Source organism: Perissodus microlepis, chromosome 8, assembly GCF_051167445.1.
Source record: "Perissodus microlepis isolate ML-2025 ecotype Zambia chromosome 8, ASM5116744v1, whole genome shotgun sequence".
NCBI classification, from domain to species: domain Eukaryota; kingdom Metazoa; phylum Chordata; class Actinopteri; order Cichliformes; family Cichlidae; genus Perissodus; species Perissodus microlepis.
In genome coordinates, this window is record NC_140468.1 from 22,052,141 (window position 1) to 22,067,002 (window position 14,862).

The 14,862-nt window shown below is 42.6% G+C and overlaps 1 protein-coding gene across 5 annotated transcripts in view; it reads left to right on the top strand.

Moving 5' to 3' along the window:
- Nucleotides 1–14,862, top strand: part of tnrc6ba (trinucleotide repeat containing adaptor 6Ba) — a 29,286-nt gene extending 14,424 nt beyond the window's left edge. For 4 of the 5 annotated variants that reach the window (XM_084938259.1, XM_084938262.1, XM_084938260.1 and 1 more), the window contains 10 exons: nucleotides 66–197; nucleotides 343–538; nucleotides 744–911; nucleotides 1,021–1,167; nucleotides 7,039–7,182; nucleotides 7,878–7,970; nucleotides 8,414–8,617; nucleotides 10,837–10,904; nucleotides 11,737–11,876; nucleotides 12,426–14,862. In XM_084938259.1, coding sequence (XP_084794385.1) covers nucleotides 66–197; nucleotides 343–538; nucleotides 744–911; nucleotides 1,021–1,167; nucleotides 7,039–7,182; nucleotides 7,878–7,970; nucleotides 8,414–8,617; nucleotides 10,837–10,904; nucleotides 11,737–11,876; nucleotides 12,426–12,993 — 1,860 coding nt within the window. In that variant the 3' untranslated portion in view covers nucleotides 12,994–14,862. Of the gene's footprint in view, nucleotides 1–65; nucleotides 198–342; nucleotides 539–743; nucleotides 912–1,020; nucleotides 1,168–5,483; nucleotides 7,016–7,038; nucleotides 7,183–7,877; nucleotides 7,971–8,413; nucleotides 8,618–10,836; nucleotides 10,905–11,736; nucleotides 11,877–12,425 lie in introns of those variants that run through there. The other variant, XM_084938263.1, reaches the window with a different exon arrangement.

Consider the following 14,862-nt stretch of genomic DNA (forward strand, 5'->3'; position numbering starts at 1 on the left):
CTTAATTCTTTTTTCTTTATGTTGCGATCTCACGTCCTTTTGCATCTTTTTTAATGTTCATTCAGGCTTGTCAGCTCCTCCTCCAACAGCAGCAGCAGCAGCAGCCGCAACAACAACAACAACAGCAGCAGCAGCAGCTACTGCAAAACCAGAGGAAGTTCACACCAAACACACGTCAGCAGACTGACCCTCAGCAGGTATACACACACACACACACACACACACACACACACACACACACACACACAGACACAGACTTCTCTCTTCTTGTTTTGTTTTTGTTTTTGTTTTTTACTTCCACCTCTTCAATGATTGTTCTTGTTTTTTGTTATATCATCTCAGCTGGCCAGGATTATGGCGGTGCTCCAGCAGCAGAGGCAGGTCGGGGGGTTAAGCAGCAGCTCCAAACTATCCCCCTCCCACCATGGTGGAGGTGGAGGAGGGGGTCCTAAACTGCCTGGGGCTGATCCCATGTCCCACCCAGGCCTGGCACCATCTGTGGCTGACCTGCACCAAAAAAATCTAGGACCATACTCTGGTAAACAATTACTTTTTAAATAAAAAAGTGTCCTAAAACTGTTGTTTCAGCAATGAAACTGAAACATTTTTTCATTTTGAAATTAACTGAATGTAGTGTAGGTTGGTGTTTTTTTTTATTTTATTTTATTTTTTTATGGCAGCTGTGGATTCACTTTACTACATATGTGTTAAAACAAAATAACCTTTGTAATATTTATCTTCAGGGTTTGGATCTGGGGTGAACCTTACAGGTCTGGACCTGGGTGGCTCTGTGGTGGGGGGGCCTGGAGCCATGAAGGACCTAGGGGGTCAGCAGTCCCGTTTCAAGTGGATGATGGAGGGAAACTGTTCTCCAGACACTTCCTCATCTGAGAATGCATTTCATAAAAATGGTGAGATTATAACTTTTTTGAAAATAATTTCATAGTGCAGGCAGAAAGGGTTAATAAGATTAGCTGTGAAGTCGCATCTTAAAGTGATCGCTCTCTTTCTACCTACCAGGTCCTGTCACCCCCATAAAGATGCCAGGGGGCTCACCATATTCGCAGTATGACATGATGGTTGGAGAAGGGCTGAGTGACAGTTGGCATCGCACCCCTGGCAACAAGATGTGTGCCAAGCCTGCCTCCACACCAAGCTGGCCCCCTGGTTAGTGACTACCTTAAGTCAACATGATGATTATCAAATTTGTGCACTATATGTAACAAGGACATGAAACACAACATGTATTACCTCTAATTTTCATCATAGACACCTGCTTTAAAAAAAAAAAACTGTCATACATTCAGTCTATGAAACTAGATTTAAAAATTCAGTGTTTTAAGTTAGTTTTTAGAGCAAATCTTGACATCAGTGACATCACTGTGTTGGTTGGTTGCTGTTAATAGCCCACCATTGGTTTATGTCAGCTAAACAGTGACAGAACCATTAACCCAGTGGAAAACAAGGAAACCAAAACTAAAGGTGGCGCTGTCACTTGGTGTTCGCTCGCTCTGCGGTAGAGTATCACTTCCTGTTCCTGCTCAAACACAGTGGTGTTTCTGAGTAGCTTATTTGCTTAGCAATTTAATTAACAACTTTTAAATACATTCTTCTTTCATAGTATAATCTTCACGTGCTTCATCCGAAGCACACTTTCTGTGTACTCACTACCTAATTTATAGCCAAAGTATTCACTCACTGTCTCTGTACTGTTTCGCTAGCTTAACTTAGCTCGTAGCCGACTCGTTAGCACCATGGCTACTTCACCTGTCCCTCCTGCACTTTCTTGCTCATTGTGTCAGATGTTTAGTTACTCCTCGGCCTCCTTTAGCAGTAATGATATCTGTAACAAATGTAGCATATTTGCAGCTCTGGAGGCCAGGATTACTGAATTGGAGACTCGGCTTCGCACCCTTCATTCACCCGTAGCTAGCCAGGCCCCTGTAGCTGGTGCAGCCGAAGATAGCGTAGGCCCCGCTAGCTGTTCCCCGGCAGACCCCAAGCAGCTGGGGAAAGAGGGCGGCTGGGTCACGGTGAGGAGGAAGCATAGTCCTAAACAGAAGCCCCAGGTACACCACCAACCCGTTCATGTGTCTAACCGTTTTTCCCCACTCGGTGACACACCCGCCGGGGGTCAAACTCTGGTAATTGGTGATTCTGTTCTCAGACATGTGAAGCTAGAGACACCGGCAACCATAGTCAATTGTCTTCCAGGGGCCAGAGCAGGCGACATTGAAGGAAATTTAAAACTGCTGGCTAAGGGTAAACGTAAATTCAGTAAAATCATAATTCACGTCGGCAGTAATGACACCCGGTTACGCCAATCGGAGGTCACTAAAATCAATATTGAATCGATGTGCAACTTTGCTAAAACAATGTCGGACTCTGTAGTTTTCTCTGGTCCCCTCCCCAATCAGACCAGGAGTGACATGTTTAGCCGCATGTTCTCCTTAAATTGCTGGTTGTCTGAGTGGTGTCCCAGAAACGATGTGGGCTTCATAGATAATTGGCAAACCTTCTGGAGGAAACCTGGTCTTGTTAGGAGAGACGGCATCCATCCCACTTTGGATGGAGCAGCTCTCATTTCTAGAAATATGGACAAATTTATTAAACTCCCCAAAATATGACTATCCAGAGTTGGGACCAGGAAGCAGAGTTGCAGTCTTACACGCCTCTCTGCAGCTTCTCTCCTCCTGCTACCCCCCCAAAAACCCATCTCCATAGAGACTGTGTCAGCTTCCAAAACGACAAAAAACAAACTAAAAACCAGCAACAAACAACTTAAACATAAACAATCAAAAAAGAAAGAACAGTACAGTATCCACATCTGAACCAAAGAGTAAAACAGTGAAATGTGGATTATTAAATATTAGGTCTCTCTCCTCCAAGTCTCTGTTAGTACATGACTTAATAATTGATCAACAAATTGATTTACTCTGCCTTACAGAAACCTGGTTGCAGCAGGATGATTATGTTAGTTTAAATGAATCAACACCCCCGAGTCATTCTAACTACCAGAAACCTCGAAGCACAGGCCGAGGGGGCGGTGTGGCAGCAATTTTTCACACCAGCCTATTAATTAATGAAAGACCAAGACAGACTTTTAATTCATTTGAAAGCCTGATGCTTAACATTGTCCACCCCAGCTGTGAAACTCAGAAACCAGTCTTACTTGTTATCATCTATCGTCCACCTGGGCCTTACACAGAGTTTCTGTCTGATTTCTCAGACTTTATATCTAATTTAGTTCTGAGCTCAAATAAAATAATTATTGTGGGTGATTTTAACATCCATGTAGATGCTAAAAATGACAGCCTCAACATGGCATTTAGTCTGTTATTAGACTCAATTGGCTTCTCTCAAAATGTAAAAGAACCCACCCACCACTTTAATCACACTCTAGATCTTGTTTTAACATATGGCATAGAAACTGAACATTTAACAGTGTTTCCTGAAAACCCTCTCCTGTCTGATCATTTCCTGATAACATTTACATTTACAATAATTGATTACACAGCGGTGGAGAGTAGACTTTATCAAAGTAGATGTCTTTCTGAAAGCGCTGTAACTAAGTTTAAGAATATAATCCACCCACTGTTATCATCTTCAATGCCCTGTACCAACACAGAGCAGAGCAGCTATCTGAACGCTACCCCAACAGAGGTTGATTATCTTGTTAATAATTTCACCTCCTCACTACGTACGACTCTGGATACTGTAGCTCCAGTGAAAACTAAGGTCTCTAATCAGAAGTACCTGACTCCGTGGTATAATTCTCAAACACGTACCCTAAAGCAGATGACTCGTAATCTGGAGAGGAAATGGCGTGTCACAAATTTAGAGGATCATCATTTAGCCTGGAGAAATAGTTTGCTGCTTTATAAGAAAGCCCTCCGCAAAGCCAGAACATCTTACTATTCATCACTGATTGAAGAAAATAAGAACAACCCCAGGTTTCTCTTCAGCACTGTAGCCAGGCTGACAAAGAGTCAGAGCTCTGTTGAGCCAACCATCCCTTTAACGTTAACTAGTAATGACTTCATGAACTTCTTCACAAATAAAATTTTTATCATTAGAGAAAAAATTACCAGTAATCATCCCACAGATGTAATATTATCTACAGCTACTCTTAGTACCGTTGATGTTAAGTTAGACTCTTTTTCTCCAATTGATCTTTCTGAGTTAACTTCAATAATTACTTCCTCCAAACCATCAACGTGTCTTTTAGACCCCATTCCTACAAAACTGCTCAAAGAAGTCCTGCCATTGATTAATTCTTCGATCTTAAATATGATCAACCTATCTCTAATGGTCGGCTATGTACCACAGGCCTTCAAGCTGGCTGTGGTTAAACCTTTACTCAAAAAGCCATCTCTAGACCCAGCAGTCTTAGCTAATTATAGGCCAATCTCCAACCTTCCTTTCATATCAAAAATCCTTGAAAGAGTAGTTGTCAAACAGCTAACAGATCATCTGCAGAGGAATGGTTTATTTGAAGAGTTTCAGTCAGGTTTCAGAGCTCATCACAGCACAGAAACAGCTTTAGTGAAGGTTACAAATGATCTTCTTATGGCCTCTGACAGTGGACTCATCTCTGTGCTTGTCCTGCTAGACCTCAGTGCAGCGTTCGATACTGTCGACCATAATATCCTATTAGAGCGATTAGAACATGCTGTAGGTATTACAGGTACTGCACTGCAGTGGTTTGTATCATATCTATCTAATAGACTCCAATTTGTGCATGTAAATGAATGTAAGACTGCTTTCTTCCATTTGCGCAACATCTCTAAAATTAGAAATATCCTGTCTCAGAGTGACGTTGAAAAACTAGTTCATGCATTTATTACTTCCAGGCTGGACTACTGTAATTCATTATTATTAGGATGTCCAAAAAACTCACTGAAAAGCCTTCAGCTAATCCAAAATGCTGCAGCAAGAGTACTGACAGGGACTAGAAGGAGAGAGCATATTTCTCCTGTTTTGGCTTCCCTTCATTGGCTTCCTGTTAAATCCAGAATTGAATTCAAAATCCTGCTCCTCACATACAAGGTCTTAAATAATCAGGCCCCATCTTATCTTAATGACCTTGTAGTACCATATCACCCTATTAGAGCACTTCGCTCTCGCTCTGCAGGCCTACTTGTTGTTCCTAGAGTATTTAAAAGTAGAATGGGAGGCAGAGCCTTCAGTTTTCAGGCCCCTCTTCTGTGGAACCAGCTTCCAGTTTGGATTCGGGAGACAGAAACTATCTCTACTTTTAAGATTAGGCTTAAAACTTTCCTTTTTGCTAAAGCATATAGTTAGGGCTGGACCAGGTGACCCTGAATCCTCCCTTAGTTATGCTGCAATAGACGTAGGCTGCCGGGGGATTCCCAAGATGCATTGAGTTTTTCCTTTCCAGTCACCTTTCTCACTCACTATGTATTAATAGACCTCTCTGCATTGAATCATATCTGTTATTAACCTCTGTCTCTCTTCCACAGCATGTCTTTTATCCTGTCTTCCTTCTCTCACCCCAACCGGTCGCAGCAGATGGCCGCCCCTCCCTGAGCCTGGTTCTGCCGGAGGTTTCTTCCTGTTAAAAGGGAGTTTTTCCTTCCCACTGTCGCCAAAGTGCTTGCTCATAGGGGGTCATATGATTGTTGGGTTTTTCTCTGTATCTATGAAGCGCCTTGAGGCGACTTTTGTTGTGATTTGGCGCTATATAAATAAAATTGAATTGAATTGAATTAAAAAGTACTTTAAGGGGGTCACTTCTGTACAGCAATGAGTTTTTCTCTCTCTTCTCTTAAGTGGTTCTTTGTTGATGCCAGCTGAGCTGAAATGGGAGAATCTACCCATTAGCCATAATGCTAGAGTTTATAGAGCACTTTATAAATGAGGACTGTGTGCAGAAAAGGGTGGCTCAGACTAACAAGCTGAAGTCTGAGGCTGGCCCCTCTGTGTTTAATTTTGCCTTGTTAGGTGTACAGATTGTCCCACCTGGCCAGCTAACACAAGAATTAGCTGTGCGCTGCAAGGAGATGGCCGGGTAGTGCTATAAACAGTAATTAATTAGTATTAATAAAAGCCAAAAAAAAGTAAGTTTGATCATTGTACTCAGCAGGATTTTAATAGACTACACTCAGTAAATGATTGTGAAAAGAATAACCACAATGCTTAATTTTGTTACATTTTATTTTCATCACTGTCACTGCCAGCTGTCCACATGAAAAGTAGATGACATTCACAACACTAAACAACATTTCAGGAGAACAGTAAAGCTTCTGTTTCAACAAAATTGAAGTCTTAAAATAGTCTTATATGTGACTTTAGCCGTTTAACTAATAGCGGTTACCCAATGGTCACTTTAGAGTCTGTGCTCCTGTCTTAATTGCCAACTACTGCAAGTTTGTAAAGTAGCTTACTAACTAGGAGGTATACTAGTTTTGAACACTTGAAACGACATCTGTGGATGTGATTTTTCAGCTTAAAATGAGCAACTTTTAAAAAATGTCAGTTTAGTTCGACATCTTCAACTAAAGCCAAGCTATTGTTAGCATAAGTGTACCTGCTGTTGGCTGTCTCCACACAGACTTCACAAAGCGAGCATGTTGCTTCTCCCAAAATGTCCCTCTCACAGCAGAGTATCTGGTAAGGGTGGGTAGAGCTTTGCAGACTGACTCACTCATGGGTGGCATCCCTGTGCAGTTACCATACCTGTATAAGGTGGTGTTTCTCAACCTCTCTACACCTCCGTATAGCACCAATTGTTATTTGAGCAATTTCTTGTCATAAATGTCTTTCATGCTTACTGGCTTAGGTAGCTTGTCAAATTATCTGTCAGCGCCATCTTCTGCCAACTACCTGTTAATTTGGCTTTCTTCCCCTCTGTAACAAACTAACCACTTGTAATTTACTTTGAACAGGAAAAAAGAACAACTCTTAATTTCGTGTAAAACCAGCTAAATTGTGCTGTTTCATGTCCTCTTTAAGCCTGTAGGGTTAAATTTTAGGCTTTTCAGGGTTTAATGGACCACGTGTTTGTTTTTTCTTTAGAGTTCCAGCCTGGTGTGCCATGGAAAGGAATTGACCGTGTTGATCCTGAGTCTGACCCCTACATGACCCCAGGGAGCATGATGGGAAACACAGTGCCACCCACTCTCAATGATACAGAGCACCAATTGTTACAAGACAATACTGGTTAGCATTTGCGTGTCGACACCCGATACTCTTATGGATACCACTCCTCATATTTTGCTACCAAGTAAAGATATAAACAGGGAGTTGTGGCTCCTTTTTGCACAATGGCGCAGTCCAAAATTATATTTTTCATCTCATCTGCATTACTGAGCAGGTATGAGAACGTTCAATTTAGTTTTTTCACATAGATCAGTGTTTTTACTGCCAGTGCAAGTGGGTTTGTTTTCACAGTAAACTTGGTCGCAGCCTGCTGACACAGATTTTTTCCTCTTGTGTTTTCCCTTATCTGACTAATTGGAAACAAGTGCTTAAAACTGAAACTAATGGCTTTCCTAAAGGTTTAAAAGGAAGGTTTTGTTTTGTTTTGTTTTCTTCCACTGTGATTGATTTCATAGTCGGAGAGAGTCACTGGGTTTTTTCCAGGATGTTGTAATGTTGTTGTAATTTTGGTCTAAAAAGTGTCATGAGTGTCACTTTTGTGGTGATTCAGCGCTCTATGACATGAAATAGAAAATTAATCTTCATTGGATTCATATGTTGTTTTCCAAATTTTGCTGATGTTCACTTGGCATGTATAAAAAGCAGTTTGACATTGGAAAGGTGCAACTTTAGCTCTACATATGTTACCCATGGAGGCTGTTTTTGGCATCGTTTATGATCATTCATTTAATGGTTCTCACTATCTTTGTATGCAGATTCCACCCCTCCTCTCAACACCTTGCTGCCTTCACCTGGTGCCTGGCCCTACAGTGCCTCAGACAGTCCTCTCAACAACGCACACAACTCAAGTAACCATACACATGAATATATACCATCTTCCTTCTAGGCTTTTGGTTAATTTACGTCTACGTTTGTATTTTTACTTCATAATTTCTGGTAATAGGGAATTGTCGGGTTATTAATAAACTCTACAAGAAGAGAAAGTAAATGAAGTAGTGAAAGAATTTGCAATATACATTTGAATTGGATTTGATTGCTTTGAAGGTCACAATTTTAACAGATTCAGGTTTAAATGTTATTCTGCAGCTACTTGGATAATTTGCAGTGAAATCTGGACAGCACTTAAATATGTTAGAAATTTCTAGTCCTGGAAAACCATGGACATCAGGGAGTAGCTTTGTAATGAACCAGTTAAGAGAATATGGAATATATGTGTTGCTCCTTACATTAATTCACTGTCTGCAGATATTTTAAAGTCTCCGTCTTGCCTGTGTCCTTTTGTCTCCTACAGCAAAGTACACAGAATACAAGACCAGCTGGCCCCCAGAGCCCATTGGACCTAAGTCTTGGAAAGCCAGTCGTGGCAGCAGCCAGACCCAGTTATCCCGCCCACCTCCAGGCCTAGCCAGTCAAAAGCAGCCATCGCCTTCCCCTTGGTCAGGAGGAGCCCCTCGATTGGCTGCCCGCAGCTGGAGTAGTGGCTCGAACACCACTGGTAACGCTGTGACTAATTTTTCATGTTGTTTTGGTTTTTGTCTTTGAACGCAGTAATTTTTAAAAATGTTTAGTCAGGAGATTAAAAAAAAAAAAGTCTTTGATTACTGAAAGTGTTATTTTGAGTCTGTGAAGGTTCTCAGTCATCCAGGTCATCGTAGTCAAAGGAGCTTGCAAAGAAAAGCGTCTGGACTTCTTTAAGTTACTTGAAGACATTTCACCTCTCATCCGAGAAGCTTCTTCAGTTCTAAGGTCAAATGGTGGAGAGTCCCAGATATAAACCTAGTGGGAGTATCCCCCCACAAAGGGACAAAAGGACCCCCTGATGATCCTCTAATCGCCTGAGCCGAGGTGTGAAACTGGGTGTGGGTCCCAATCAGCCAGAGTTTCGGGTGTGTTCATTGTGAAACCTGGCCCCACCTTATCATGCGAATTCCTGAGGTCAGATGGCCCAGGATGTGAGTGGGCGTTAAGGCGTCTGGGAAGGGATCTCAAAACTGGATTATAGATGGCAGAGAGTTGGTGTCGTAAACCCCCGCCTCTGTTCAAAGATGGTCGCTCACAGTGGACATAGATGGCTTCTTTCACTCCTCTTTCAAACCATCTGTCCTCTCTGTCCAAAATGTGAACATTGGCATCCTCGAAAGAGTGTCCTTTATCCTTAAGATGCAGATGGACTGCTGAGTCTTGTCCTGTGGAGGTGGCTCTTCTGTGTTGTGCCATGCGCTTGTGAAGTGGCTGTTTGGTCTCTCCAATGTAGAGGTCTGGGCATTCCTCGCTGCACTGTACAGCATACACCACATTGTTAAGTCTGTGTTTTGGCGTTTTGTCTTTCGGGTGAACCAGTTTTTGTCTGAGCGTGTTGCTGGGTCTGAAATGCACCGGGATGTCATGCTTGGAGAAAACTCTCCTAAGTTTTTCTGATACACCGGCTACATAGGGGATGACAATGTTGTTGCGTCTGTCCTTCTTATCCTCCCTCGCTGGTGTCTGGTCTTCTTTTCTGTGCCTCTTTGCTGACTTTAAGAACGCCCATTTAGGATAGCCGCACGTTTTGAGTGCTTCCTTTACATGTGTGTGTTCCTTCTTTTTTCCTTCAGGCTTAGAGGGAACATGTTCTGCCCGGTGGTGTAGGGTCCTAATTACTCCAAGTTTGTGTTCCAAAGGGTGATGGGAGTCAAAGAGGAGGTACTGGTCCGTGTGTGTGGGCTTCCGGTAAACTTCGATGTTGAGTTTGCCGTTCTCTTCAATGTGCACAGCGCAGTCCAGCAAAGGCAAACAGTTGTCCTTTGTGTCTTCCCTGGTGAACTTGATGTTTTTATCCACAGCGTTAATGTGCGCAGTGAAGGATTCCACTTCTTGTGTCTTGATTTTGACCCAGGTGTTGTCCACATATCTGTACCAGTGGCTGGGTACTCTTCCTTTGAAAGAGCCAAGAGCCTTCCTTTCCACTTCCTCCATGTAAAGGTTGGCTACAATAGGTGACACGGGGGAGCCCATGGCACAGCCATGTTTTTGTCTGTAAAAGCCTTCGTTGTATTTGAAATATGTAGTGGTGAGGCAGAGGTCTAACAGTGTGCAAATCTGATCGGGTGTGAAGTTGGTCCTGTCCTCCAAGGAGCTGTCTTCTTGTAGTCGTTTTCTGACAGTCTCCACGGCCTCCGTGGTGGGTATGCAAGTGAAGAGAGAGACTACATCAAAGGACACCATGGTTTCATCTGGATCCAGGGTAAGTTTCTGGACCTTGTCAGTGAAGTCGGTGGAGTTCTTGATGTGGTGTGGGGTGTTCCCCACAAGAGGAGCAAGGATGGTAGCAAGGTGTTTAGCAATATTATAAGTGGCTGAGTTTATGCTACTGACTATGGGTCTGAGTGGGACAGCTTCCTTGTGGATTTTAGGAAGTCCGTAGATGCAGGGTATGGCATCCCCTGGGTAAAGGCGGTGATATGTAAGGCGGTCAATAATTTTGTCCTTTTCAAAGTCTTGAAGGCAAGCTATAACTTTCTTTTTGTAGCTGCTTGTGGGGTCTCGCTTTAAGGCTTCGTAGGAGCTAAAGAATCCATTTATATTTCATTTGGAAAATTAAGTGAGGCTCAGTTCATGCGGTGGGAAAGTTATTCATCATTTATTTTGAGAAACTGGGAGGAAAAATAAAGTGAGACTCCGTGGATGACTCCTCTTACTAAGACCATTTTTCTCCTCGGTTTCTTTTCTGTGCAGGCTCGACCTGGAGTGACGGCAGCTCTCGAGAAAGCTGCTGGTTGGTGCTCAGCAACCTCACACCACAGGTACACAAACACACACATGCAGGCAGATTTGCAGAAAAAGAATTTCTCAAAATGCAGAGAAGAAAACAAAACTATTTCTTAATTAATTCAAACTGATTAGTCCATTTCACATTTGTATTAGCGGCAGTGGGAGCTGAGACTAAAGCAGCCTCCTCCACCTCCTCTTGGGGTATCTCTAGCACTCCCACTCCCAGGCCAGATCAGAGATTTCTCTCGTCCAATCCTGATCATGTGCCTGAACAAGTAGAACTGAGTCCTCTAAATAATCTGTATTGTTGTAGAGTCTTTAACTTAAAGTGCTTTGAGGCAACAGTTGTGATTTGGCGCTGCGTAAATAAAATTGAACTGAATTTCTCTGCTGAACATGGAGTCCAGTATTGACCACCGAAAGCATCTTTAAACAAATGTTTTATTTATTTATTTATTTATTAATTTTTTTAAAGGCCTCATGATCACCATCTCTGTTGCCTTCCTTAATTCTTGGTGTGGTGCTGTTGTGAAGCACACCTTGTAAGGTCTAGTGATCCCCAAAGCTATCTTAGCTGGAGCTAAATGCTTCTGACACACCAAACAGACCTGTGATTATTATCCAGACTTACATGATTCTCTATGAACCGCGGAAATCACCACCTATCTCTATAGCCAGCCGAACAGAATCTAGTTAGACAGCCTGAAACTGCAGTGAAGGTCCATCATGGTTGTCCCTGATTTTGGCAGTGCTGTGTTTCAGTGTTTGAAACATAGCACATTTAAAAATCCCAGTCTGTTTGACATCTTAACCTATTACTGTCCTTTTAAGATCTCTTTCGTCTGCTTGTTTTTTTTACTACAGATTGATGGATCCACTCTGAGAACCATCTGCATGCAGCACGGGCCGTTGTTGACCTTTCACCTTGGCCTGACCCAGGGCACTGCTCTGATTCGCTACAGCTCCAGACAAGAGGCAGCCAAGGCTCAGAGTGCACTTCACATGTAAGGAATTATTTTGATAACATCTTTTTAAAGTAAATCTTAAAGTAAAAGAAACTAAAGTAGCATCTTGGCTTAGCTTAATACGTTGACTACAAGTGGTAGCAAATGGCTAGCTTGCCTTTATCCACCGTCAACAAAAAACATCTACCAGTAAATCTAAAGGTCAGCATTATATTGTCCTAGTTTGTTTCATAATTGAGCATTTTCTCTGTAAAATATCATAACGCTTGGCTTTCAAGAGTTGCAAAGATCCCTGTTACTGATCCCTGGAAAAGTGTTAAACCATTAAGTGTTGTTTTTACAATAAAGTTCTGAAGTTTAGAGGTGATCTGGATCCTGCAGAAAGAACAAGCCTAGTTATTCTCACTTGCTCGCAAACGTGATGTGTAGCAAACCATATTCTGGTATAGTTTCACTTTTTACAGTTGTGTAGACTATACATCACAAACTGAGTGTTAAACTTTTGTTTGCAGTTCATTTTGAGGCTGAAAAACCTTTTGAGGCCCTTCATTCATTACAAGTGTATGACGGACTTTCTGTTTACCCCAGGTGTGTTTTGGGTAACACAACCATCTTAGCGGAGTTTATGAGTGAGGAAGATGTGGCTCGCTACATTGCACATTCCCAGGCTGGAGGAGCAGGAAGCGGAGGAGCTGCAGCCGGCTCCCAAGGCTCCGGGCCTACAGCAACCTCCATAGTTGGGGCTAACAGTAACGGAGGAAGCTGTGAAAGAGGTGGAGCAGGAGGAAACGGTGGGGTAGGAGGAGTAGATGGAGCTTCCACAGTCGGAGGGGCAGGAAATGGAGGAGCTGGGTCTTCCAGTTCTGCATGGCAAAGTCTAGAAAGCACAGGCAGCTCGTCGGACCAGTCTGCCACCCAGGGGCCCGGATTGGGCATTTTCACCCAATGGAGCACCAACGGCACCGGGATAGGTGGGGCCGGAGGTGTGGAGGCCGGAAGGCAGGGTCTGTGGGGAAGTGTGGGTGGGATGGGAGGGACAGGGTACCCCAGCAGTAGCCTCTGGGCTTCTCCGGCGCTTGAGGATCGTCACCAGATGGGCAGCCCCGCCTCACTGCTTCCAGGGGACCTGCTGGGCGGGGGGGGCGACTCTATCTGAGGGGCCAGCTGACACACACGTTTTACACCTAAGGTGAAACACGTCATGCTCTGCATTGACGTGGAGAAAAAAAAGCTACACTGGTCATCCAACATAGACACTCAACAATCATACTACACACAAGCTACATGCACACATTACTTTCACACAGACATTAAACCGCCTAACTTTACATGAAGACAACAGTAAAACTTGAACCGGCTGAAAAAGGTGAAATCCATTAAACTCTTTAGGACGTAACTGGATAGCTCTTTGTCTTTTTACTTCAGACCACACACCTGCATTCAGAGACCCAATCACTCAGGCATGCACTGTAGACAGGCTCAGCCAGAGTCCTACACGTCAACAAGTTTAGCTATTGCTGTTTTTAGTGTGCCACTTTTTTTAATTTTATATTGCTATTTAATGGTCAAATCTCAAAAGTCAGACATGCAGACTGAGCCCTCTTAGACCTGGCTGGCGTACTTCGGAGTTCCCACTTTTGGAAGCTTTAGAGTGGGAAGGATCGGGACTTTATAAAAAATCTGGGACAGCGCCACACTACTGAGTCAAATGGACGATCAGCAACGTTTGAGATGCGCAAAAGGAAAGAGTCTTTTTAGTAGGTACCGACACGTCTACATTGGTGGGAATATGCCATCACTATGGGACCCAGGGTGGAAAAAACACAAAATCAAAACAAAAAAAACAACATTAGCCAAACTTGCACTATATGCCTCTGGGTTTGTTGTTGACGCATCCTTCCACAAATCCCTCCATTTTTGAAACAGAGCTACAACACAACTACATAGACCTTAAAGAACAATTAAATGTTACAGCAGCAGTGGCCTTGGCTAACACCCAGCGGCCACCCACCCTCCATGTCAACAGCATCATCACACCTTTTCATCAGTTACACACTGCTCTTATATTTGACAAGCAAAATTGTATCTCCTTGTCGATGTGCGTTGGTTGTTTATCAGTTTGTTTTCTGTTTTAGAAGAAAAGAGAAATGTGTGGAAAAAAACAGTGGAAATCCAGAGATGTCCTCTTATTTGCCCTTCAAACACTGACCTCGCTATTGTATTTTTTCTTACTCAAGAAATCAAGTTGGTTATTATATATTGTCATGATGTAATGGTGACTATGATCACATATTTACTCGCTGTACAAGGTGCCCTCCTGCCTGCCTGTGTGTGCATGAACTGAGTGTTGACAGTTACGACCGAATGGAGAAGGATGTGATTATGATGACAATTATATCGGGAGTGTCTGTGTTATTGCTGCAACATTGAATGTTTTCTTTTTTTCTTTTTTCTTGTCCATGAGAGATTCATGAGTGTGTGTGTGTGCGTGTGTGCGTGCGTGCTTGCTTTTGAACACTGATCTTCTCCAGTCAGGGAAGTGAATAGATGTAAATCTGACAGCTTACATTTGAGAGAAAGACTGTGTGTGAGTGAGTGTGTGTACACATTTTTGCGTGCTTGACTGGATGTTGTGATGGCTAAAAAGTTCAAAAACATTGGCACTATTGCATTTGTCTCCTAAGTTGTGTTTTTAGCCGCTTTTTGTTTCCGTTTATATATATATATTTTCTTTTAAATGCAATAAGAGAATATTTTGTTTTTAAGACAAAGCAACCAACCGAAGGCATTTTTATTAAGATGCCACATCTTACCATACCAAGCTGAGCTGGAAACAGTGTTTTACAGACACGTTAAAGACATTTTATGTTTTACTGTGTTTCTTTTTATTATGTATCAGTTTAAATTAAGTCAGTCTTTATTATCACTCCTGTTCAGGATGTTTTCCTTTGTTTCAGATGTTACATAAAAGGAGAGGAAATTAATTTAAAGCAGAAAAGAACAAGATAATAAAGGTTGAATTGAA